The sequence below is a fragment of the Lates calcarifer genome, linkage group LG4 (genome assembly GCF_001640805.2).
Source record: "Lates calcarifer isolate ASB-BC8 linkage group LG4, TLL_Latcal_v3, whole genome shotgun sequence".
Classification (NCBI taxonomy): domain Eukaryota; kingdom Metazoa; phylum Chordata; class Actinopteri; family Centropomidae; genus Lates; species Lates calcarifer.
In genome coordinates this window covers 20,088,902-20,114,583 of record NC_066836.1, presented here as the reverse complement: position 1 = coordinate 20,114,583, position 25,682 = coordinate 20,088,902, and the positions used below count along the sequence as shown (strand labels likewise).

Genomic DNA, 25,682 nt, shown 5'->3' with positions numbered 1-25,682 from the left:
TCTCATTTGCCATGTTTTTGTCTGTGGGAAGTGGTTGGCAGGATAAATGATAAAAGCAATACGCTGGTGAGGAATATAGCCCAAGATATACATTTGTTTTTAACTTTGCTGTTAGACAATGGTTAAGTACTGAATATGTGGAATATGTGTTTTTCTGTGGCTCTCAAATTCAGAAGGTTCACCACACCACATTCTAAAATTGAGCCAGAAGGAGCTGTATAGCTAATGGATGGACGGAAAACTAGATTTCAACACAGGGCTCCTTTACTAGACAGACTAGACATACCTCTCTCAGTTTGGATTATATTTTCATAGTGTGTATTACCAAGCAAATTTGTAATTAGTTGAATTACCAAATGAAGACATGCAGTGATTCTGGGACTGCTGGAGTCCCTCAGAGTCTGGTGAAACTGCTTTTGTGCATTTTTACCAGTTGATAATCAGCCTTGAATATAGGAGAACTTGAACCCATCATTGTTTTTTTTCACGGAGCACTGCATTAGTTCAGACACAGCACTGAAGTCACATTTGCATTAGGTGACTGGCATCAGCTGCTTTATTCAAGAATCAGTTGCTGATTCACCAGCTGTTTGGCCACTGGCTGACTAGTGACATCCAATCATACTCATCTATTATAACTTGTCACTAATACCAAAACCATTTGGTGGTGCAGCTGCCTCCACCACCATAACTTTTGATATTGTTGATTTAACTAAGATTAATGTTCACACATGTTCATTAAGGGGGAATTAGTTCTCCCAGCAGAATTCTTATCACTGCTCAAGTTCTTCATGGCTTGTGCACAGAACAGAGCCTTTTCTGACAAATCCAAGTGTACAAGCATTTGCTACAAATTATGAATTCCTTGACATACAGTACCTGTCTGAATTCTTATTACTTGTACTAAATAATTTTAAAAAGTTAAGAGCATAAAGTGTAAAAGATTTTTAAATGCATGTTAACACCAAGGGGTGGTTGAACAATTTAGTATGTAACTTCCATAAATTTGGGATACCCATGAGAAACAGTTTTTTAAAAATAACTGTCAAAATCTGTCCAACAGAAGCAAAGATATTCTGACTTTTAGTCTCTAGCATGGGTCAAGCACGTGCACAGTGTGCAGGCGTGCGTCTTACCATTATCAGAGATGTCTAAAGTCCCCACACATGAAACTCGAGGAAACAGCTCCTGAATCACCCCGGCACCTGCTGACCTCAACTGTGGGAGGAAGACAGAGAGGAGTGGAACATGATGGGACAGCCACGAGCATTAATCTAAGGAGAAGATGACTGAATATACCTACAGCGGCACAGACTGACAGAGACCGACAGAGCATACCTCACAGCTGCTGATGTCCAGGTGTAAATCAGTGATATGAGGGTTATTGGACAGACCCAGGAACAGAGCCCTGAAGGAAAACACAGGCAGGGTAGGACAGGAAAAGAGAGAGAGAACAGGGGAAGGCAAAAGCAAAAAGAGATTAATGGAAAAGCAGATAAGGAGGCAGAGAAGTGAATGATACCTAGATAAGAAGAAATGGAGAGACAAAGGGCAATTAACAGACAAAGGCAAGGCAAAAATTAGAGAAAGATCAGTCCCACATAAATCCAATTGCTGCTTTTCCTCCCTCTAACAACCTGAACGGATCATCCAACCCCTCCCCACCGCCCAATCCTACCCCACGTTCTCCTCTGCACACCTAAAAGTTTTAGAGCCATCTTAAAGGATTTAGAGAAAAGTAGCTTAGGAGGAAGATTCATAGCTCACCAACTCTGCACCAGGAATCACCTCAAAAACCTTCAATATTTATTCAGGAGAAGTGGCCAATTGTTGTGTGCACACACATACACATACATGCACAGGCCAAGCTGGATACAGAGAGGAAACTGCATTTGCACATCAAGGCCCTGCTGGAGCTTGTTCTTGTGCAATGAATACACATTTAAGAGTTATGCACCATGAGGTGGTAATGAGGAGAAGTGCTAAGTGGGGAGTCTGCTCTGTCCATTTTGGCTGAGATCCATCATGCAGCAAACAATCACCTCAATTGTTGGCAGTTTGCTTTGTTTACTCGGCTACTGATAGTGCTTTTTGGCTATGAGGAGCAAACAGCAGGCTAAACACCTAACAGAGAAACTGTAATATAACAACAGTCCATTTATCCTTGTAGGGAAATTCACTTTTTGCTTGGCTGCTCACTGAGCTGGTTTAGTGACAGATCTCCAGAAAGTGGTATGCACACAGAGTTGCGCACAAAGATACGTCAGCACAGGGGACACTGGCCAATGCAGGAGGCTTCAATCTGTGTCCTCTAATTGAAGGCCAGTCTACTAACATAATAGAAAATGGCTCCACTGTAGAGGAAAAACATTTGAAACCTAATGTGAGCCTTGATGATTAAATCTCACTGATGCTTTGGCTGCAAACTGCTCCCCATATGGTCCAAGCTATTTTAGTATTCAAGCTCAAGACAATAAAAACAAGAAAAATAACATCCCTGTGTGCTGAGTGGCTTCGCTTGTACTGATGGTGGAGTGTACCACTGCCTCCTCAAGGCCACTGTGCAATAGGGTTAGATTGCAGAGAACAAGAGAATAATGCATTTAAATTCTTACATTTTAAGAGTCTTTACCCAGTGTTTTAAAGTAAAGTACCTCACAGCAGCATGAGTGGATACAGTTTTAGCATGAGTGGCCCCTGTGGGATTACATCCTCTACCACTCACAGGCCTCAAATAGACTAAACATTGTCAGCAGCACAAATGGTTGTTGACACAGAGAGGATATCGGTAAAAACTATGGTTAACACACACGCATACAAAAGTAATAAGTTGCGTGAGTTGTCACACAAGATACTCATAATGTAAACCTTGACCAGAGCCAAACATAACATTATTTCAGATCTGTAAACGCTCATTTCACCATCATTCTCCACATTTAAGTCACATTTTACTGTATGTGAACATACAGCTGCAGGACTATAATCTGAGGGGAAACACTAGCAAACAATGTCAGAAATAAGGAAACATGTTTCCTACACCTCCATATTGACTCATTTACAGTATTTCATTTCTTAATGGGATTATTTTACGGATTTCATTTACTCCTGCTTTGCGTGACATTGATTACAGAAAGGCTGGGAGACACTGTAACAATTCAATAAAAGATTTTTGGCACAATACATTAACTTGGTTTATAATTCTAAGCCTATTGTAATATTCCTATAATATTCCAATTAGCACTTTGATACAGTAATATCTAGACTAAATGACTTTACAGTGATATTCTATGTCCTACTATCTCACTTACAATGCCACAACAGTATTTAAAATTTCACTATTATAATTCATGGTATTTGTTTGTCACTCAGTATTTTATTTATACCTACTGACTACTAAACTCATATTTTATGCATTTAACATATGGAGCAGAAGTATGTTACACATTGTAACATACTTCTGTTGTTCCTCAGTGAGTTTATGCCATCTTTCTTATATAATATCAGTATAATATTACCAGGACTGTCCATTCTCTTGGCTTTTATTGCTGTTTATTTTGCCAACTCAGTATGTGCGTCCTGTCCAGAGGTTCTCCAAAATGAAGGGGAAGAGACTCGGCTGCCAGTTGGCTGTCATAAGAGGTGATGCTCTAAGTCAAGACTGAATATAGTCAGCAGAATATTCATTACATAACCACATCAGGAACGCCACAACTAATGCAACTTTAATAACGCACTAGCAGAAGATTTGGTTACCAAATGAGTGAGTACTGGGGCATCATCCACTGATTATACTAGTTTTCCGTTGTAAAAAGGAACATACCAATCCAACTTTTTGTCTCCCAGTAGAGATTCTGACTTTTGTGTATTTGCCAGTCTCAGGCTTGTAAAACTCCATGTGTGGAACTCACTGGAACCATTTCAATGTAACATGAGGACAGGGATTGCTGTTGTATAATGAAAGTGACTAAGAAATTGTATTTACAGTGGATTGGTTACATCATGATACTAGTCCATAATTAGGGCACTGATTCTGATTAAGTATATAAGATTAGTGCATCCCTAACTACAGGCCTGTGTGTTTGCACTTCACCAGCAACTGACATACAGTATAGTACCACACACACAAAACATATTTTGTACATACATTTTGTATGTATGTAATATATTGCCATCTCAACCAAGCAATCTATTCCTAATAAATCTTAATGACAACATACATAGTTCCCTATTTATTCTGTACTACTAGATGTCCCCTGACCCCCTTTATATCGACTTAAAATGCTCTTTGGATTAAGGTGCTTTGGCAACTTAATTAAAAGTGTACTGAAGTTATGTCCTCTGTTAAATGTAGGTGCTTCTAGGATTGACTTGTTTATTTTGTATTTTTATATTGTATTTTGCAGGTATCTACAGCTGGACGTGTTTATTGAGTAGTGCAAGGTCATTTGGGGATAACATCTTCCATACAATTTAATTGAATTTCCATATGATTTTTTTCTTTTCTGCTGTATTGAATTACAATATGATCAGCCGAGATATATAGTAATGACAACCTGAATGTGGTTAAGATTAAGATGTACAGCTGCTCCTTTTTCAGACTTTTGTAGTTCAGGACTATACAAGTGATTTGCATCTAAGATCCGCTCGCAGATCTTAAGGGTTTCAAAGGCCCCTTTAAATCCTTGGCTGTGACAGTGACTCACCTCAGTGAATCAGGAGGGACTTTCATAGAGGCCAGGCTGACATGGGTTAGGCTGAATGCGGAGCTGAAGAACTGGCGGAAAGTTGGCAGAGAGTCCCTCGCTTTCCTGAAAAAGGACAGTAAAGAAAAGAATAGAATAGTTTTAGAAATATGTACAGGGTGAGGGAGGGAGAGGAGGACAGGGGGTGAGCATTAACAATGGATCACCATCAGGCATTTAGACAGACTGAAAATGAAAGGTGGTGAGAGAATGATGAGAACAGATAAGAGAACCGACCGAGACGAGAAAGGATGACAGAGGGACGTGATATGCTGATAGGGAGTGACAGAAAGTTTGCGGCAGATGAGCGGAGAACTGACAGAGAGGGAAGGGAGAAACAGGAATGAGAGAGGAAGGGAAAGAAAGAAGGCTAAGGCAGACAGATGCTGGCTGTGACATTTGGGTTCAGTATTATATCAACCAGACACCGTGAAAAGGTGAAGTCTGTATTAATTACTGCCACCGGTTAAAAGGTAACATTGACCAATTATCCAACCATCTGCCTGGCATATACAGTACATTAGCCTGTCATCAGAGGAAGGACAGAGAAGACGTCTGTGTGTATGTACAACATCCCTCTGAGTCACAATACATAAGGGGACTCTCCTCAGCATTCACAGGATGGATGTATTACACAGGTTCAGATCTGTGTTTAGAACTTGTCAAAGCAGCCAATCTGCCATTTCAGCCCCCACTGCACAAATAATTCACCATAGGGGAGGATGAGGAGGGGGTCTGGAGACAGTAGGAGGAAAGTGATGATAGGCAGGAGAGGAGGGAAGAGAGAGAGAGAAAGAGGGGGAGGATGAATTCATCTTTCAGAAAGACAAGGCTTGTTTTTCTGGAAGGGATTACCTGCTACCTCTCTTCAGGCAGCTGATATGATGTTTACTCGTGCAGCACAGAAGCCTGTTTTTTACACTACTCTATTTTTTTCACCCTCATCCTGATAAACAACGAGTACTGTTTTCAATGATGAGGCACTTGCACATGCACAGACACACACACACACACACACACACACACACACACACACACACACACATATATACATGGCTTGAAATGTACTTAATACACCACCAGCCAAAATGCTCTTCAGATTTCGAATTTGACAGTTAAAGTAAACAATCTCATCATGACAGACATGGCATGATTAATATGACACTCATCTATAACGTGGCGTTTCAGATTTTTCATGGAAGACATTTTGACTCATCCTGGCAGGAAAAACACAGGTGCAACTAATTTTGTTACCAAGGACTCAGTTCCATAAATGCAGTTGTTAATGTTATTAACTGCAGCTGCATGTTTCCAGTTATGGCGTCAAAATGTTGGCAAATGCACGTTTCACTTATCTTTTGCTACAGCAAACAGGTATGGTTGTGTAAATCAAAATTAAAACCACATATCAGAGAGTAATAGAGAAAAAAGGGAGTCTGCAGCCATCACCAACATCACTAACATTTTTTTACTTGGCACTAAACCCAAGGTACAGTTGAGACTAATGGGAATGCCATTAGTATTGCAAATCAATGAAATCCAGGTTACAATTCGGAGTACTGGACAAATTAAGATTTTGATCTGATGATGGCACAAGATAAAAAGTCATGGGATCACCAAAGTCATTACAATTCATCCTGAGGGGGACATGAAGGTCAGAGCCAAGTTTAATGGAAATCCATCCAATAGGACTGATATACTTCAGTCTGGACCAAAGTGGTAGCTGTTACTGCCTGCGTGATCTATACTGTATGTTTCCCACTGATATAGTGACACTAGACTCTAAACTGCATTTCAGTGTGCTGACATCTACGCAACTGCTGATTCACAAAACTGCTAGAGTTTTATTCAGTACTAAAGTGAAACATTGAGGTATGTCATACTGTTTTAAAATATAACGTTCACGGTGCATTTGCCTTACAAATGGACTTCAAATATGCCTAAAATCATTGCCTCCAAATGACACTTCAACTCTTCAAATGCTTTCAGTATTTATACTTGAACTGCACTTTCAAACACTGAAATTTTGTGTCATTCTCATGTTTATGTCTCCACTGAAACCTGAACTACTTTCATAGTTTTAACTTCAACTCACATTTTAACCACCACTTCAATCCCTTTCACTGCTTCAACATCAGCAGTTACTTCAATGCAAAGACATTTCATAGACTCAAAAAAAAAAAAACCCTACATGGAAGAGACATTTAAACTGCTTCAAATATTTCAACTGCAATTTTCCAGCTGTGAGTACACATATGGTGGCATGTCTCATTTTCTCTCAAAATAAAACTACACATCAAACATTAAAGAAGAAAAAAAGCATAACCGCTAATGTAAAGAGACATCATCTGCCTTTAGCAGCATATCTGTATGCTATCTAAACATCCAGGGCTTCACAACTGAAACACCTCTCTCCCTCTCCTCTCTGATTGCTAAGCCAATTTTGTCATGTGCCCATGTGTTTGGCACAGCTGCTTAATGGGTACAAGACCCCTAATGTGACTGGCTGAGAATATAATGACTAATCACTACACCCCTCCAATTTCTATTCCACTTTGTGCATATCGTACCGGGAGTATAAGCCCTTATTGTCCTTGTGCACATGACCCAGTGCTTTATGCCGATTGTTATGATTGCACTGTTAAAATAGAACCATTAGAATATGATTTAGCACTTGCCAAGTTGGCTTGTGACGTGACAACATTATCTACCACAGCTGATTTGTGGAAGCTGTTAATTTCAAGCCCTGCATGCCCGTACACACACTCTCAAACACACACACACGCTAGACCAAAAGATTATTTTATTCCTTGAACTATGGTGCATCCATTTTACCCAGTGATTAAGCAAATGTATGGTTGACTGAGTCACATGTCTTCCAGACAGCTCCAACATTCACCCCAGAAAGATAAAAGCATGTTAACTTGGTTAAAAGATAAAACAACATGTAGCCAGAGGAGATGAATAGAAAAGAAAAATGAGAGATAAAGTGGGAGAAAATGAAGTTATGAGGGGTAAAAATGGAAAAGGTCATAAGGGAGAGAGCAATGGTGGGAGGAGGGGAAAAAAAGACAGAGATGAAAACATTAAGATAGTAGTGAGGGAAAAGCAGGCAGCTGCATTACAAGCCCCCGTCATTGCTTTAGATAACCTACAAGTGTGTGGGACACCCGTTCTTCTATGACCCGTTCGTAATAATTAGCATACAGCCTGTCAGGAGATACAGAATGGCTTCTGTCGCATAAGCAGATACAGTGTCACTGTCTCTCGCACAAAACACCCTCCAGAGAGCTGTATCAGCAGCTTGTTACCGCATGTGCATGTGTGTAACTATATCTACATGGACTGCTCATTGTTTCTCACAAGTGCTGTATCTGTGTGTGTGTGTGTGTGTGTGTGTGTGTGTGTGTGTGTGTGTGTGTGTGTGTGTGTGTGTGTGTGTGTGTGTGTGTGTGCTTGTGCGTGAATATGCGAAAGTCAGTGCAGTGCGTGTGTGTGTGTGCGTGATGGGTGAAGGAGGGGTCTGAGGCAGCCCGTTCCATATTAATGAGCGGCAGCCGGGTGGTTCTTATCAGCTCGGTTCAGCTTTGTGGCTCTGTGTTGTCACCACAGCACCGCAGCCGTCTGACCAGCAGCAGCACGGAGCCAGCATGCTTTTAATACCAGAAGACCCATGACTGGCAGGAGGCGGGATGAACTATGAACAGGGGGAGGGAGGGAGGTACAGTAGGAGGAGGAGGATGTGAGGCGAAAGAGTGGTGGGGAAGAAGATGAAGGGGTGTTGAGGAGAGAGGACGAGGAGCAGGGAACATACGCTGAGAATAAGGAGGAAGGAAAGGAAAGAGGAGAGGAGGTGATAAGAGAAGAGGAAACCAGCCATGGGAAGGGAAGGATTAAAAACCAGACAGAGAAGATGGATGGAGTGTGGATGTCACCAGTAAAAGGAAGGGGGGATAGTGGGAAATTCAATCTTCTTGTTATAAATGGAGTTGAGAAAGAGAGTTGTGAAGCTGAGAGCTCCAGCAAGAGAAAGAATTCACATTAATAAAAAGCGGGAGGCATGAATGAAAGGTGAAAAAGAGAAAAAAAGAGGAACCGCTAGACATATGCAAAAAAGTAAAAGATGGATAGAGAATTACAGTAGATACAAAGAAACAGACAGAAAGGAAAAAAATGCAGGCGTGTGAGCCTGGGGAATGGAACAATAATTCCCGTCTAAAATTAGTCTCATTTTTCACCAACTTCTTTCTGTGTAATTCTGTAATGTAATATGCTGAGCAGGGAAGCTCCTGGGCTCCTGGGGGACACGACATGATGAGAACCAGAGCTGCTTCTGCCTCCTAGCTAGGTAAACACACACGTACACACACACACACACACACACACATACACATGTTGAAACACCGAAGAGATGCTTGAGGGCATTCATACAAGTGCTTGACAGACAGAAAACTTGTTAGCAAAAAGAGACATGTGTACATTAAAGAAAAAGGGAAACAGATTTTGGAAGCATGCATACACACACACAGACACACACGCAGCAAGGCAGAACAAATGAGGTGAGCAAGTCGGGCGTGCACGCTAATTCCGTCAGTGAGGTCCAGGGCTAAACACTAATCTACTGCAGAAAATAAATGATGATGCTCGCCCTGCTCAGCGCCTCCTGACTGGAATTCCTCCAGAGCTGTTTGGCTGAGTCAGAGGAAGAAAACAAATGTGTTTGTGTGCTTTTCTTTAAAAAGTAAAAAAACAGGAAAAAAAACAAGCTTTAACGGGGGATTTACTGTACACTGGAGGAGAACGCCCACCTGTGAGAGAAGGAGTTCTTGGACAAGTTCAGGTAGGAGAGGTCAGCACAGCAGCCTCGCAGCAAGGCCCCAAACAGCTGGCAGAGAAACAGAGAGACAAATGGATTGTGTTATGTTCAGTACCGAGAATGCGATTGTCTTGTACAGCAGTTATTTTGGCTATGAGGCCGAACAAATGGTTACAGTACAGATTAAAGCTGACACAAATGCAATCTGAGCAAACTAAAAAACAAATGATGCTACTGTATTTCTCTCTTGGCCAAAGCCTCTTCAATACAACTGTCCCCCAATGTGTCATGCAGTGTCATACATCGATCAGCCACATTAGAACCACTGACAGGTGAACAACAGTGATCATCTTGTTACAATACAATGTTCTGCTGGGAAACCTTGGATCCTGCCATTCATCTTACTTTGACATGTTTCACCCACCGAAACATTGTTGTAGACCAAGAACCCCCCCATGGCAAAGACACTCCCCAGTGGCAGGGGCCTTGAGGAATACAAGAGAAAGCCCAAGGTGTTGACCTGGCCTCCAAACTCCCCAGACCCCAATCTGATCCAGCACCTGTGTGACCTGCCTAGTATTGTGTAGGATCCAAGGTTTCCCAGCACAACACTGTATTGTACCAAAATCATTGTGTTACTTACTTCACCTGTTGTATTAATGTTGTGGTTGATCGGCGTAAATGTATATACTATATGTACATGTATGGGATTAAAAATCCAGAACAAAATGAGATGATGAGTTACCGTGAAAATCAGGATAAAAACAATGATTGCAATTTCTTTTAGGATTGATTTAATTCTTTTGTGCCATATGGTTTGGCTTTGTACAGAATAATACAATGTTTGTTATGAAGTTTATGACACAAAACAGGTGTATTTAGCTTCTGCTGAATGTCATAAATTCTCCAAAATGGCTTTCTCTGCAAGGTGAACACAAACATACTGTATCTGTGTGACTGGTCAAGATCTGCTGTGAGTGCAAAGGAAGATGCTACATAAATGTTCTTTCATTCAGAGATCCTACATTGAAGTGCTACAGTTTTAATGCTAGGATTTGGCTCAGGTCGTCACTGACTTTGTGCTCACACTCTGGGACCATCTGATATACTGTACAATGTTGGAAAAGAACCACGTACATTTACTCAAGCACTGTACTTAATACCATTTCAAGGTACCTCCATTTCCTGCTACTTTATACTTCTACTCCACAACATTTCACTAAGAGAATTTTGCGCTTTGTACTCCACTACAGTTATCTGACAGTTTAAAGTTCACCTTTGGTCAGAAATGTGTCTTTCTTCTTTCACAGTTTAATGTTTGAGCTTCACTGCACAGAATTACGTATGTGCCGAGTTTACCACCAGAAAGCTGTTTTCGCATTCATTGATTAAAAGTGTAAATTTCCTCTGTGTTCATTGAAAATCTGATTTTAAGTGGAAGGCCTACGAGCATGATTTTTGACATCACCGATATTAACACTGACCAATAACCAATCCGGGTCCAAAATTTGGCATACATAAGTATGATATGGAAACTTGAAGCATGCAGTGCACACTGAGAATGGACTACATCAAAGTATGAGACATGTTGTGTCCAGCAGTTAAATTTGAAATAAAATTCTTGAATTTCTAATGAGGGAGAAGAAATATATGCCATTTAATGTATCTTAATATGTTAATTATGTAATATATTATTATCATAAAGACTGATATTCGACATAAAACAAAATATGATAACCACATAAAACACAAGGCATTGTTTAAGATTAAATCAGTGTTTCCTGACCTTTTTGGCTTGTGAGAACATACAGAAAATCAGTATCTAGTTGGGGCCCATGTCACGTTTCAGACATCTATGAGTTATTAGCTGTTCAACCAAAGAGAGATTTCCTCTCCAAACTTCTCAGATGGTTTCATTTAAATAATTAATCAAGGCACAAAGAAGTAAAATGATCCAATATTTCACACAAAAAAAGATTAGACAAAGTCCAAAAAATGAATACAGATTTGTGCAGTAGAACTTTGTTCATCCCTCCCCGATTAATCATCTCATGACCCCTCAGATTTCTCATCACAAACCCACCTGTATTTAAAGTAGTTAAATACTAGTGTCTTTTCTCTGCATAATGAGTGTTTGTAAATGAGTGTTTACAATTTAAATTTGCTAACTATATTTTGCTGTAAATACTTCTTTAATTCTACTTAAGCGGGATTTTGAGTGCAGAACTTTTACTTGTAATGGAGTATAAATATTCTTTACAATGTTTTTTTTTCTTTGAAAATATTTCTTTTCAAGGCTAATTCAGTGTTTTGTATTGGTGAGAAAATAAATTGGAAAAATATTTTTATTTTTATTCGAATCGTCTGTATCCCCCTGCTTAAAGAGGTTATAAAAAGAACACAGCCAGGTCAATCAGCTGAAGCAACTATAAAACTTGTCCATTTAAGGGTTAATGCCCCCTGGCTCCAGCAGCTGAATGAAATACAGCAGACACCAGTCTTTCAAAGTGTGTACGGAAAGTGCTCATCTGTCAGAGAAGTCTACTAATTCCCGACAGCAGGACCAAATGGGCAATAAGAAGTGTAATTGTATTACACTGAATCAAAGTCAAGCTCTACCCATACCAGGAAAAAATTAATTACTTTCAGCTCCTCAATTTGTTATATTGACTATCCATCAAATGTCAAGTTTCACATAAAAAAAATGGGGATAAAGCGTTCAAAATGTGTGTAAGAAATTAAACATGCTGTGTCACCTACACTCTCCCTGCTTATATGATCATCATGCAGCAGTAGAGCCACTCACCTACCATCCATCAAACTGCATATCAAATCAAGCTCTCATCTTGTGAAAGAATCACTCACTTTCAAAATAAAGGATTCTGAAACTATCGGAATGAATGTACAGGAACCGCTGAGCCAATTAATCATGAAATAAAGATGATTTATGTGTGTTTGTTATACAGGAAGAGTTCTAAGCAAATATGACCACCATCAAAAGCCAAGTTCTTGTAAGACTTTAAGTAGCATCTCATCACTTGTGCGAGAGGTTAAACTATCAGACAAATCCATTTTTCCCTGGCACTGTGATCCATCACCCAAATTGACTAATCGACCGGCGTTGGTATTTCAGCACAGATTAAAAAAGGAACTTATTAATAATTCAATCCCACAGGCCAACACTAAAAAAAGACAAATTCTCCCTCAGACAGTTTCTCTCGAAAGGATAAATGATAATTAACAAAGCAAGGCATGGAGCAGCTCTCACAGTCACAAGGTGAGTTTTTAAAAGAGATAAGGTGAGACAAAGTTTGAGAACCTGCAAATAAAGCAGAACAGATGCAATGACTTCCATTCATGCACATAATTCAATACAAAATTCATGGCCCACATTAACGGGAGGGAGGAGGATTTAGTTTCACAGGCTGGACTATTCCTCCATGAAACTGAATCCTGCTTGACAAGCTCCCTGCTCCTAGGTGTGTAAAAATGAAGTGAGGCACAGCAAGGGAAGAAAGCAAACGTGTCACTGTGAAGTGCAGGTAACCGTGGTAAAGAGAGACCATGGTTGGAAGAGAAATTAAGATCTTTTACTGAAGCAGAAGTAGAATGACAATGTAAAAACCCCTTTACAAGTTACATTTTTTTCACTCAAAACTTTTTAGTAAAAGTATATAAGTATTACAAGCAAAATGTACTAAGAGTCACAAAAGCAGAATCATATAAGTGTTGATATTTGTGGTGCATTTTTTGCACTTTCAACATTTTTCAAAAATATCCAATGAATATATTGACATTTTAATAATATGATGGTTTTCATTATTAGTGGCAGAGTCTGCCATTCCCACTCTATATTAAAATTGCCTTCACATGTCCAGGGGATTCACAAGAAATGATGTAGCATGAAATCCACTATTACGGTTTGTAATTTTAGCTCACTGACATCAGCCTCTCTGTTTACTCTCTGAATGCTGTTATCAAGTTACTGCTAATGCAAACTGAACATTTCCTGCTGCTGCTAGTTCACAGGGTGACGACTTTCATTGTGAAGCCGTCACAGGACACATAGTGTGTTTGTCATTGTGGTTGCTGCTGACAGCAATCATCAAAAATGATTGTTTTTCAGATGTTCTACAAATAAAGTGTCTGTATCTTGAAACATTAAGGCAGGTTGCAGCACTAGAGCACTGTTCCTCATTTTTTATATATACATAGTAGAAGATTAGAGGCACAGAAGCTGATTATATATTGTTTATGAAAATAATATGCAAAGAATGCAAAGTAACCAGTAACTATAGCAATCAGATAAATGCAGAGAAAAAAAATAGTACTGCAAAGCTGTACTTAAGTAGAGTACTTGAGTAAATGTACTACTTAGTATTCTATCACTGGGAAGAACACAGTACTGAATTAGCAATGGGATTAAAATTTGTAATATAAAAAGACATCATGGCAGTACACACAGTCCTGCTGAGGTGTCACTGAGCAAGAGTAGAGCCCAGAGTAGATCTGTAGCTGACACTGACCTCTGACCTCCCTGCGGCAGAGGGAAAAAATGAAAATTGGATATTTATGTCTGTTCTAGCCAACCTTGCATGTCCCTACTGTGCGCTCACCCCTTAGCAGCAATACAGCTCTGACAAAGCAGCAGACATAAACAATAAATGTGACCTCCCGTTCAGCCAGCACTTTTCACCAAACTCTACATCTTCCAGAGGGAGACAGACACTAAACAACATCCTGAGGACAACGGTAACTTTAACATTTTGCCACTGAGTCTTGTATATTTACAGTGAACCAGGCAGAACTGCCATCTCAGCAGTAACCAGCAGGGGCAGACACATTCAAGCGTAGTCACTGAACTCTTCCAGAGAGAAAGCTCTGTCATCCTTTCAGCTGTTAGCATATCTGCTAATGCGGCAAGACACTGTTTTGTCACAGTGGCAGACACAGTTTAAATTTAGACACAGTAACAACAAAGACAAAGTCATCTCTCTGAAGTGACAAAGATGTGAACAAACACAGGAAACAAAGGCTCTTGTATGCTATTCATACAATGTATCATTTGTATAATTCATAAGTGGGTATACATTTGTATTGCAGTGCCTTCTAATAGCTTTTACCATCACTCAAAGCATTATGCACAGAGGAGCTCTAAGACAGACTGTGAGTCAACTGAGGTAACATTGTTTTTGCGTGGTGGGCGATTCATATTCAGGACGCTACCCCTTTCTGCTTCTTGGCCTGAATCCCATCCCAGAGATGAGATCAGACAGCAATGGGTGGATAGTGCCTATAACAGAGACGGGGGAGTACAAACCGAGTCCACGGTGCAGTCTGTCCCAGACAGGTCCAAATGGACCAGGCAATTGGGCTGGGCCAGGAACAGGTACAGGTTCTACACAGGAGAGACAAGAGAGTCCTTTAGAAAATGGATACAAAATATAGGTAAACCTCCACACTATATACAGCACTGTGCTAAAGTTTTAAGCACTTTAGATGTTTATATTCTTGTCCATCATGCAACACCATCAGGGAGGCATCTGATCAGTCCCTAATTCATTCCGCAGCATGACAATGAGCCTAAATATTCAGCCAGTCATTAAGAACTATCCTCAGTGACAAGAAGTCCTGGGAGGGATGGTGTTACATGATTTTGGGACATGGGAGTATTTAGGTTAATTAATAAATAAAATGATTCTTTGCTTTTAGTGGCTAAACTTTTGCACAGTACTGTACATACCAAAATATAAAGTGCTTCTAAAAAGTATTCATCCCCTTTGAAAGTTTTAATGTTTGGTTGTTTTGCAAAACTGATCTCAGCAGATTTATTGTGGCTTTTTTTGACACTGATCAACAGGAAAACACTTTAATGCCAAAGTAACAACAATGAATTACTGCTCTAAAATATTTGTTTATATGATTATTCACCCCTTTGAATAGGGCATACCTAAATCATCACTGGTGCAGCTGATGGGTTTTAAAAGTCACATAAATAGTCAAAGTTAGATTGCCTGTGTGTAATCAATAGGCTCCAGCGGAGTGTGGTATAAATACATCTGTATCTGAAATGTCCGAAATTTTGTGAGTCCATAAAGACAGAGGAACACTCCAAGCAACTCCACAAAAAGCTAACTGCACAGCAGAAGTCGGGGGATGCTTGCAAGAACATTTCCAAGTCACTGAGCAGCCGCTGGAGTCCAGTTAAATCAATCATTGAGAAATGAAAGAGTATGGCACAGCTGTAAATCTGTGTAGAGCAGACCAAAAGCTGAGTGACCACACAAGGAGATGAGTGAGGGAGGCCACCAAGAGACCTGTGATACCTCATGCTTCAGGGGTTCTCATTGGAGAGACTGGGCACACAACTACAACTGGCTGGATGTTTCACCTGACACTCACCTGACATCTAAGCTACAGTTTGCCAGATAGCACATGGGAAACTTTGAAGTCAGCTGGAGAAAGCTTCAGTGGTCAAAACTCAGCTTTTTGGCCATCAGACTAGATGTCACACCATTAGAAACATACCATCCTCAGTGTGAGGTATGATGGTGGCAGCATCATGCTGTAGGGATGATTCTCTGTGGAAGGCCCTGGAGGGCTTGTGAGGGTCATATTAATGCAGCAAAGAGGTTCTATATGAAAATCTGTTGCAGTCTGCAAGAAGCCTACCACTTGGGAGAAGATTTGTTTCCAAGCAAGAAATGAGCCAAAGCTACATAAGAATGGCTTAAAAACAACAATGTTGAGAATTTATGTTTGTTTTATGTAATAATTTGTGCAAGGTTACAGTCTCCTTATTGGTCACTCAGATTTTTTCGTGAAACAGGTAGATAGAAACACACTTAAGCAAAACATAAAAAAATTCCAGGGGGGGTGAATCCTGTTCATTGTCACTGAAAGTGTGTGTTTGTCAGTGTGTCCCTCACTGTGGCGTCCTCCCCAGACAGAACCCCAGGGTTTTTGCTCAGGTCCAGGTGCAGCAGAGAATTGGAGTAGTCGTCGCTTGAACACAAAGCCTGAGACAGGGAAACAACACCTAATGGGGGGGACAGAGGGATAGGCAGTGAGGATAAACAAGTTATATGCATCCTTGAGTCATTTAATCACCCTATAATCAGCCTGTTTTTTTCAATGGACCAATTTATTGCTCTGGACATGACTTATTAGCAACTAATGAATACAAAGCTACATAATGGAAGAGCGGTAAGAAAGCTCCGTGGCAAACAAATAAGTGACTGGCAGGCTCAGATGAAAGACTAGTATGAAAAGAGCTTTTGGAGGAAGCCAGCCACCTTTTCTCCTCCTATACCAGTATCCAGTTGTACCCTGAAAGCCAAAACAAAATCAGATCACAACACAATTACACCCACAGGCCTGAAGGAACCCCTCATTAAAATCCTCACCCTGCAATACTGACACAAAGCGCAGCACACCACAGCAAGTTGAGGATTAAATATAGACAACAACAACAACAACATGGGAGAAATATGTAGCAGCAGCAAATAAACAAAGTCTACAACCATCGTTACTCTGTGCACTGTTCACTCTACGTCCTCGATTATAGCCAGCAGTTACAGGAAGTATATTTCTCCTGTTCTTTAGAACTGGGGAGTGTGTCTAGCTAGCTACTGCATGTGCCGCTCTGAAGCTGGCAAGGCACTAAGCTCTTCATCCCTAATTTGCAGCGATTAGCAGGGAAATGAGGGGAAGAGGGGACAGGGAGTCTAATCCCCCCCCCATCTATCTATCTGCTGCTCGATTCTGCTCTAAGTGGAGACTTTTAGAAACCATCCGGTGTGTGTGACATTGTCAAGTGTGTGTGGGAGCAAAGGTATGAAAGCATGCGTAATATATCTGCCTCTTGGAGACATGTATGGTTGAGCGTGTGTACGTGCTTGTGTCGGCATATGTGTAGGTGTTTTAGAGACGGAGGGAAGGAAGGGGAGAGAGAGAGGGAGGGAGATCTATAAATATTCAACAAAAAATGCCCAGCCCCTGCAAAGTCATACCAACATCCACCATTCAAGGTCAGCACCATCACTGCATTACCCCCGAATATCACTGTGTCAATCCACTGCTTTTTTAAAAATCACACCTAGTGCGGTTTTCCCATTCATAGCGTACACTAGCAGGGTATGAAGGTCATTGTCTGTGGTATATATACTGTATATAACACCCAGCATTCAGCACCTCTTCATCCATGCTGCCTAACAAAGGCAAAGAGGAGAAAATATAGAAGCAGAGAGGTTGAGTTACAAGGGTTTAGTGATTTAAAGTCAACTGTTGTTTAGGCTAGTTATTTTAACCCCCAAAATTGCCATTCACCTAAAACAACTCAAAAAATATAGATGATTTAGATAATTTTCTCTGAGTATTATGGAAAAATGCAGTACAAACAGAAGGTCTTCTTTCGGCTTTCTTATCCATTTTAAGTGTAGTGTGTTAAAGAAAATAAACTTTTTATTGTTCACAGCTCATAGTTCAGGGTAAATAATGAATAATGAAAACTACTGCTAATATTTATACTGAAATTAAAATAATAATTTACAATTGAATACATTTAAATGTGATTTAAAGCTAGATTAACCATATTAAATAGGATAATTCCACTAGAGTCAAATGATACAGGAGTTATTGCTACTCTGCTACGCTAGTTAGTTTTAGCAGGAGTTTAACCGGTTTGTTTTTTTCCAAAAATGATTGGATTACCTAGTCTTTAGATGTGTGGGATAACAAAGTGAATTACTAGTTCAGCAAAATGGCATATATCACCAAATCAGAGTGCAGCTGCTGCAGCTACTGTAGTTTGGCCTGGTTTTTACCTTCTTTTCATAGTTACTGCTAATTTTCAATGCTCAAAAATGCAATCCTCCAGCATTATAATTTCTGTGACAAAAATATACCAGTGTTCTGCAACTCAGTAAAATAAAATCATCCCAGAAGCTAAATCAGATTAACATAGTCATTACCCATTAATATTATAAAAGATCAAAAATGCTTTGAAATATGCTATGATGACCAAAAACACCATCAAGATCAAGCTATTGATGTATGGATTTATATCTTTATCAATATTATCGTTTGGAGTCTGTCCTAATACTGGAGGGTGGCTGTATTGTCTGGGATAAGGCAACAGAACTGGGACACTGCACTAATGCCTTCGTAGGATTTTAGGGGGAAAAAAAACAGATCAACTACTTATGATTCGGGCCTGATTATGATTTGGTAGATGGATCATAGTATACGTCCACAGTTATCTGTGTGAGTAAATGCCCACTCAAATAAAACTGTATTTGGGGCAGCATTGTTGTTTGAAGAGAACATGGGTTCAGACCTGGATTTTATAGTAAGCTTCCACTCTGCTGAGGCATCTTTGAGCAAGACACACAGTTTTGTACCAACTCCAAAATTTAATTGGACTTTCATTAATGTTTAAAAATAGTATGTGTATATGTTTGTGTGCAGTGTCAACCACTAGGGGCTGCTATGTCTCAGAGGAGCACCCTTACCCTTCGAGGACAAGGAGGTCTTGGAGAGGTTGAGGAGGCGCAGACCCTTGTTGAGGCGACACACCTGTTGAATCAGGTTGGAGACTCCTGGAATTAGAAGAGAAAAGGGGGAAGGCGTTTCATTTAATCACAAAAAGAACACACTTATCCATCTATCATAAACCAAAACAGTTAATTGTTCAATTGATTAGTTGATTTACAAATAAATCAGGAACTATTTTGACAGTCGATAAGTTGTTTTAACTGCTTCCAACCAATCAAGTCTGAGTTGAGCAAAACAAACAATCTGAAGACAGTACATTTAGGGAAACTGTGATGCGTATTTTTTTTTATAGTTTTATTTGTCCCTCAGACTAAATGCTTCAATTAATCAAGAAAAAGCCACTGACAGATTAGTCTATAATGGAAATAACAGTTACTTACAGCCCTACACCCATCCACTCTTGAAGAATTATGCCTAGAACAGTAAAACAGCCCACACACATTGCTTTGCCACATAACACAAAAAGCAGCCTCTCTCAATACACCTCCTCCAAAACATACACAAACACACTTGTACCCACAAGTATGCTACAGCTAAAAGAACATCACACCGACATACTTCACAGTCTCACTTTCTCCCACATATACCCAGTGCAGATACAAACCCATATGAATACCATATGCCAAGCTTGATTACATAACACACAGTTTCAGGTCAGCAATTTGATTAAGCCCACTGCATCCATGATGATCATACAAAAGTCTCTGCTTTATTAAAAATGGAATTCATTGTAGTGCCAAACCTTGTTTCCTGGTTCCTGCATTTTCCTGGCTTGCTCACTTTTTATTAACATGCATGTACAGAACTCTTACTTTGAAAGGCAGAAAGAAAGAAAATGTGTTGTAAACACTGCAAATTGGCACACCACTGAAGGTCACTCTTTTCTGTTACTAGAGGTATTATTGTGAGGCAAGTTAAGGCTGCAGTACCGTATTGTCTATAATCACAATAAAGTGAGTCCCCACACTGTCAAAACACACACACACACACACACAAAGAGAGGGTGGTAAGTGTGTGAGTAAAGAATTTGCTGAAGCGAGTTGAAGTGACATGTGTCAGATGGGTGGAAATTAACTAATGAGCGATACTTGGATGCATGCAAAGCCTGACCCTGGTCTACAAACACATTTACACACACACACTAATAGAGCAAAGAGGTGAATAATGGTCAATATATAACAACAATGACTGAGACAGACAATTAAAATGTGTATTTCTGCGTGTGTGTCTACCTGTGTAGACAAACATAAGAGGTACAGCTTGTGTGGCAAGTTGTGGGCAACACCAAAAAATAAAAGCATTTCTCTTAAGAGAAGGACAACTCAGAGATATAGCGTGAAAGATGGACAGAAAGAAAGAAAAAGACAAAAACAAAGAGAAACAGAAAATTACGGCTTCTGTGAGGACACAGATTGATTTTGAATTCTCTTAGCGCAAACAAAAGCAGCGGTGAAGTAAAAGCAAAAGAACAATCAGAGGTTCCCTGAGAGAGAACAGCAGGAGGGAGAAAGAATTCACAGAGACCAGGCGGTACCTTGGTTGTCTAGTGTGTTATGAGCCAGGTTGAGAGAGTGAATCACAGAGGCTGGGTTCTCTGACAGGGCCGACGCCATCTTCTGCGGAAAATCCCTGGAGACAAAATGTTAAAAAGAATTAAGTTCTCTGTGGAACTGCTAATTCAATCCTGTTCTCCAAGCCTGAGTAAATCTCCTTGACAGATTTCCCCAATTCACCTTCATGGATCTGATGAAACTACATCCTGGTGATGAGTGGACATGTTATTGTTACTTTTCAGAAAATGTAATTTATTTGTTTTATGTGCTGTGACAGTAAATGTAGAGGAAATGCATTTAAATTATACATAAGATTTTTCCTGACTTAAAGAATAATTTGGCTAGCTGCAAATTTAGCTAACATGGCGTTTTCAGCAAGCACTGGATGTGTGCTACCTGCCCAGGACCAAGCAGCAAGGACAAAATTAGCATCTAGCTAGAGAACATAAATTATTCAGTCTCTAAGTGACCAAAACAGAGCTAAAAGAGAGTATATATTCAACTCCTTATCCATCTGTTGGCCAGAAACTCAATGGTAACGTTGTTTCTGACTCCTGAGTGCATAAAAGGGCAACAGTTTGCTAACATGATCACTGTAACAACTTTAATTTGAAAATCCATTTTAAAGTTTACAATTATTTTAACACTCCGTATGTGAAATCATGTATCATATTTCAGGGGGAGTCTTTTAGGTCATACACTGTTTCGCTGTATCTTACTTCACTTTGTATATCGTACAGTGTTCAGCTTTTGGTGCAGTACTCATAGAGAGCCTCTAATAAAAATCGCCCTCTCTACTGGAAGTGATTTCATACAGGGAATGTATAAAAACTTGGCAACTTCATCATTATGGTGCAGTAAATCATCTTACCTCAAGGCAGCCAATTCATCTCAATTAATACTAAATAAGGAAACTGCTCTGCTAAATGATACCAGCCATGCATAGAAGGTGAAATGTCTTGCCAGGTACGGCCCAAAATTTCACTAATGTTTCAGCTGAGAAACAATACACCTGCCAGAGGCAGACAGAAGGGAGCTTTATTGCAGCTTTATTGGATGAAAGAGTGGAGGTTAAGAGAGGTAAGAGGGAGAGAAAAAGGAGGAGAGACAGAATTGGAAAGGTCAAGACAGCAGAGGGGGGGAAGAGTGGGAGGGTAAGAGGAAGAGGTGAGATGAGCTGAGGTGAAGAGGTGAGGAGAGAGAGATGGAAGTGAGAAGAGAGGATACAGGCATAGGAGAAAAGGGGAGAGAAGAGCATGGAGAGGAAAAAAGAAGAGAGGTGGAAGTGTTAACGGCTGAAGGTGTGTGGAAAAAAAAAAGGGGAGGTAATTAGATTAAACAAAGGGAGGTGACAGATGGGCTGGTGGTGATGAAGCCAGGAGAGAGGAAACCTACGATTTGAGTCCTGCATTCTCCAAAGTGAGCTCCTCCAGACTGTTGGACTTGCTGACAGTGTGCAGGACCTGGTCCACCACCTCTGACCCCTGACAAAAAACAAATAACACATCAACTTCTGACTGGAAGTGTCCAGCTCAAATGGAAGAATCAAGGCAGGAAAAGTGAACTACAAGCAAGCAATGATTTGCAGCTGTAGGACTGGTCCATTTCTAAATCAGCTCTGATAAATGGACTGCAGATTTTACACTATCAGAGCAGTTTTATGAAAGCAATAATTTATGAAATTGCTCTCGTGTTCATTAAGCTTGATAGCCTCATGATGAATTTTATATGCATTCCAGCTGAGGGCCAAAATAAGGGACACAACCTGCAGTGTACCCCAAAACCTAGATGGCATCATATTTTTTAATCACCCTGAAAACCTATATTCTCAGTCAGCGTTTCAGTATAAATGATGATGGGGTGATGCATAAATATTAATTATTTCGCAAAGGCTAGCACAATTTGTGTATTTAACATGTTTTCACTGTGCTAATCTCATTGGTCTGATATCTAACTTGACTCAGCGATCTTGCTTTTTTAACTTGATTTTCATTTAGTATTAAAGACTTGTTGACGATTCAAACAAATAAAGGTATTCTAATAACATTCAGGCCTGCAGAGGAAAAGAAAGAGAAGGAAACTAAATAAAGAAAACTGATTGATCGTCTACATCTGGCAAGAAGGTTTATAAGTGAGAAAGATAAAACAGATATTTACTATGCGCATGTCTTTGCAGTACAGCTTGGTGAACCAGGTGTTGTATGCCATAGATGCCACGATCACTGCCAAGTCCCTGGAATGAACACACACACACACACACACATATTTATATATAAAGATATATATAAAAATATATAAAGAGATAAAATGCAAAACCTTACATTAGCAAAGTCCATCTGCTCAAAACCATCATCGTCATTGATCCATAGATTCATATTATCATTGGCCAAACTTTTTCTTTGCTCCCATTTTGGTAAAAAGCGGTTTATCATAGTGACAGGGAGAACACTATGGGCAGGGCTGCTTTCTAAAAGATGACTGATACTGCAGCCCCGCTGAGGAGGAGAAGCAGAGAATAAGAAAAAAGAGAGAGAGATGTAAAGATCGATGGCTGGGTCAGTGGATTATTCAATAAAGCCACAGTGTGATCCCAGCTACAGACCTCAAATACTGCTACATCCACCAGTACACAAACAGACACAGCCTACAGACAGTCCTGTGTGTGTTTGTGAGGTACAAAGAGAAAGAGGGGGAGAGAGAGAGAGAGAGAGGGGGAGAGTTTTAGAATTCTCCAAGGTCCAACTACAGCCACACTGCTGCTACACCTGCTATACATCATCTGACAAACAAGCAGCAGCAGCAAGAGAGGGAAGGCACAGAGAAAGAGAATAAGCCCAGAGAGAGGAAGAAAGAGGGAAGGATAGAGAGATGGAGGTAAAACACAAAGTGAACAAAAAGAGAGAGTAAGAAAGTGTAATCTAGCCAGGGAGGGTCCTGTTGCCTGTAACTGCAGTAGCCAGGCCATTACAGTATATCTCAGAGGAGTAAAATGGCTACAGGCTGTGTTCCTTTTTCATTACCATGCCAGCCATCAGACCAGTCCATTCTGACTGCTGTGTCTATGTGTGTGTCGATGTGTGTGTCAGTGTGGGAGCAGATGATGCACACGTCAAGATTCATCATCAGCACTGCTTGTTGATTCCCGTTGTGACAGCAGGACATGTAATTGACCTCTATGATGTCTCACTCAGTCATGCAGTGTGTTGGTGTTTGTGTGTTGTCTTGTACTCATACATGAGGACATGTTGACACAGTAGGTCAATCTGTGAGTTTACTTCTTCACACAGATCAATTCAGGTTTAGGACTTGGATTTAGTGTTAAGGTAAACATTGGGATTGGGACTGTGTTAGCATGAGGGTTAAAGTTAAAATGATGTGGGTTTAGGGTTACAGGGAGAGTTAAATTTAGTTTTGGGTAAGGGTTTAGGTAAGGTAGAGGTAGAAAGAACGCTATAATATAGATGCTACTGAGTATGCAAGGCCAAACAAGAGTAATGATTCAGAGTACAATATGCACAAAGGTCCCATTTGTCATTGTTGCTCCCATTTCTATGCATGTTCTGAATGCACTAAGGGTGGCTAACTGGTGCCAATTAAAGCAATAGCTTTGACATTTTGGGAGTGAAAGTGAAAACAATCTGCCTACCTACACCTTGAAACCATCTCTCATTAACAATTTATGTCTCATTTGTTTGATCCATACAAAAAACAAAGTGTAAATAAGACTAGCTAAGCTTTTCTTGTTTGTTTGTGACTTCCTGGCAACCTCATGGCGATAACAAGATTCGAACATGTAATTAGTGAGCTTTAGAGGTGCGTGTGGGTGGATTTTGTTTACTTTGGAGCTAAACTAGCCTCTTCCCCCTGTTTAAGTGTAAAACTACTCCTTTAAATTCAAATTATACTTTCCACGTCCACGTTGCAGTGAGATTCAAATTTTGTCATCTGCCCATGCATTCATTTCTGTGCAGCCAAAAATTAGTGCCACAAAGGGTGTACGCTCGGATTCCACGTGTGAACATATTCACTTAGGCAGACACCCAACAGGGAATCCATAGAATCAGTCTGTGCTGTCCATATCCATGTCCATTTGGAGTATTACAGACCATGCAACCCATCATGCACAGTAAAACTAACTTTATTGTAATCATTGACCTAAACAAAAAAGCAAAACCAGAAGTGCTCCAACAAGGCAAAGATAAGAGTTTGTCCTGAGGCGGTACAGGAGAAAAGGTCACAGGGTCGTTCAAATCAAAGTCTCCCTCGGAGCATGGATGTGCATGGATGGTAACAAGCCTGTTAGATTATGGAATAGCTTGTAGGTAAGGCTGAGGGCAGGTCATGAAGTGTCCACAATAAATAAGGGTTCATCTCCTGGGGAGAACGAACACACATTTTCATATAAAACTGCCTTTTGTAGTGATAGACAAGAGGTTAGCAAAGGTCACCAGAAACATTTCTCTTTACCCTTTGGGGACAATGAATATTTATAGTCCTTTATGAAAATACCAAAGCCATATAAAGAGCATATTCTGACCTGATTGCTGGCACTAGAGTAAAGGTCAAAGGCCACTAAAATAATTGGAAATCATCCTCTGGGATCCATAAATATTAATAACAAATTTCAGATAGGAGTATACAACATACAAGTATACAACTGTGGTGTATTGTAATGACTCAATGCTGCAGTCTACCTCTGTACAGAACAGGACTCAGGTGCTGTAACAGTGACAGGTGAGGCAGATGGTAGCACTGAGCTGTGGAGCTGCTGTCTTGCTTCAATAACAGAAAAAAGCCTAAACACACACAAAGTTGGAGAAAAGTTGGACACTCCATCCAGACCAGTGTTTATTAGTGAATATGTGTGTGTGAGAACACAGAGGAGTGACTGTCAAGCCAAGAGGTGCCACAAGACGTTCTTGGGCAGAATGGCGTAACAATATCTCTCTCACACAAACAAAAATATATGCAAGCACACAATCTCTCCACTTAAATTCACACATACATACAGCCTCC

At 40.2% G+C, this 25,682-nt stretch overlaps 1 protein-coding gene across 6 annotated transcripts in view; it reads right to left on the bottom strand.

Moving 5' to 3' along the window:
- The window catches only part of carmil3 (capping protein regulator and myosin 1 linker 3), a 75,274-nt gene that overhangs the window by 23,956 nt on the left and 25,636 nt on the right, over positions 1 to 25,682 (bottom strand). For all 6 annotated transcript variants that reach the window (XM_018677544.2, XM_051070165.1, XM_051070163.1 and 3 more), the window contains 10 exons: positions 22,824 to 22,899; positions 22,062 to 22,150; positions 20,648 to 20,742; positions 19,071 to 19,157; positions 16,488 to 16,597; positions 14,879 to 14,956; positions 9,551 to 9,627; positions 4,704 to 4,808; positions 1,339 to 1,408; positions 1,137 to 1,218 (listed from right to left, as the gene is read on the bottom strand). In XM_018677544.2, coding sequence (XP_018533060.1) covers positions 1,137 to 1,218; positions 1,339 to 1,408; positions 4,704 to 4,808; positions 9,551 to 9,627; positions 14,879 to 14,956; positions 16,488 to 16,597; positions 19,071 to 19,157; positions 20,648 to 20,742; positions 22,062 to 22,150; positions 22,824 to 22,899 — 869 coding nt within the window. The remainder of the gene's footprint in view (positions 1 to 1,136; positions 1,219 to 1,338; positions 1,409 to 4,703; positions 4,809 to 9,550; positions 9,628 to 14,878; positions 14,957 to 16,487; positions 16,598 to 19,070; positions 19,158 to 20,647; positions 20,743 to 22,061; positions 22,151 to 22,823; positions 22,900 to 25,682) is intronic.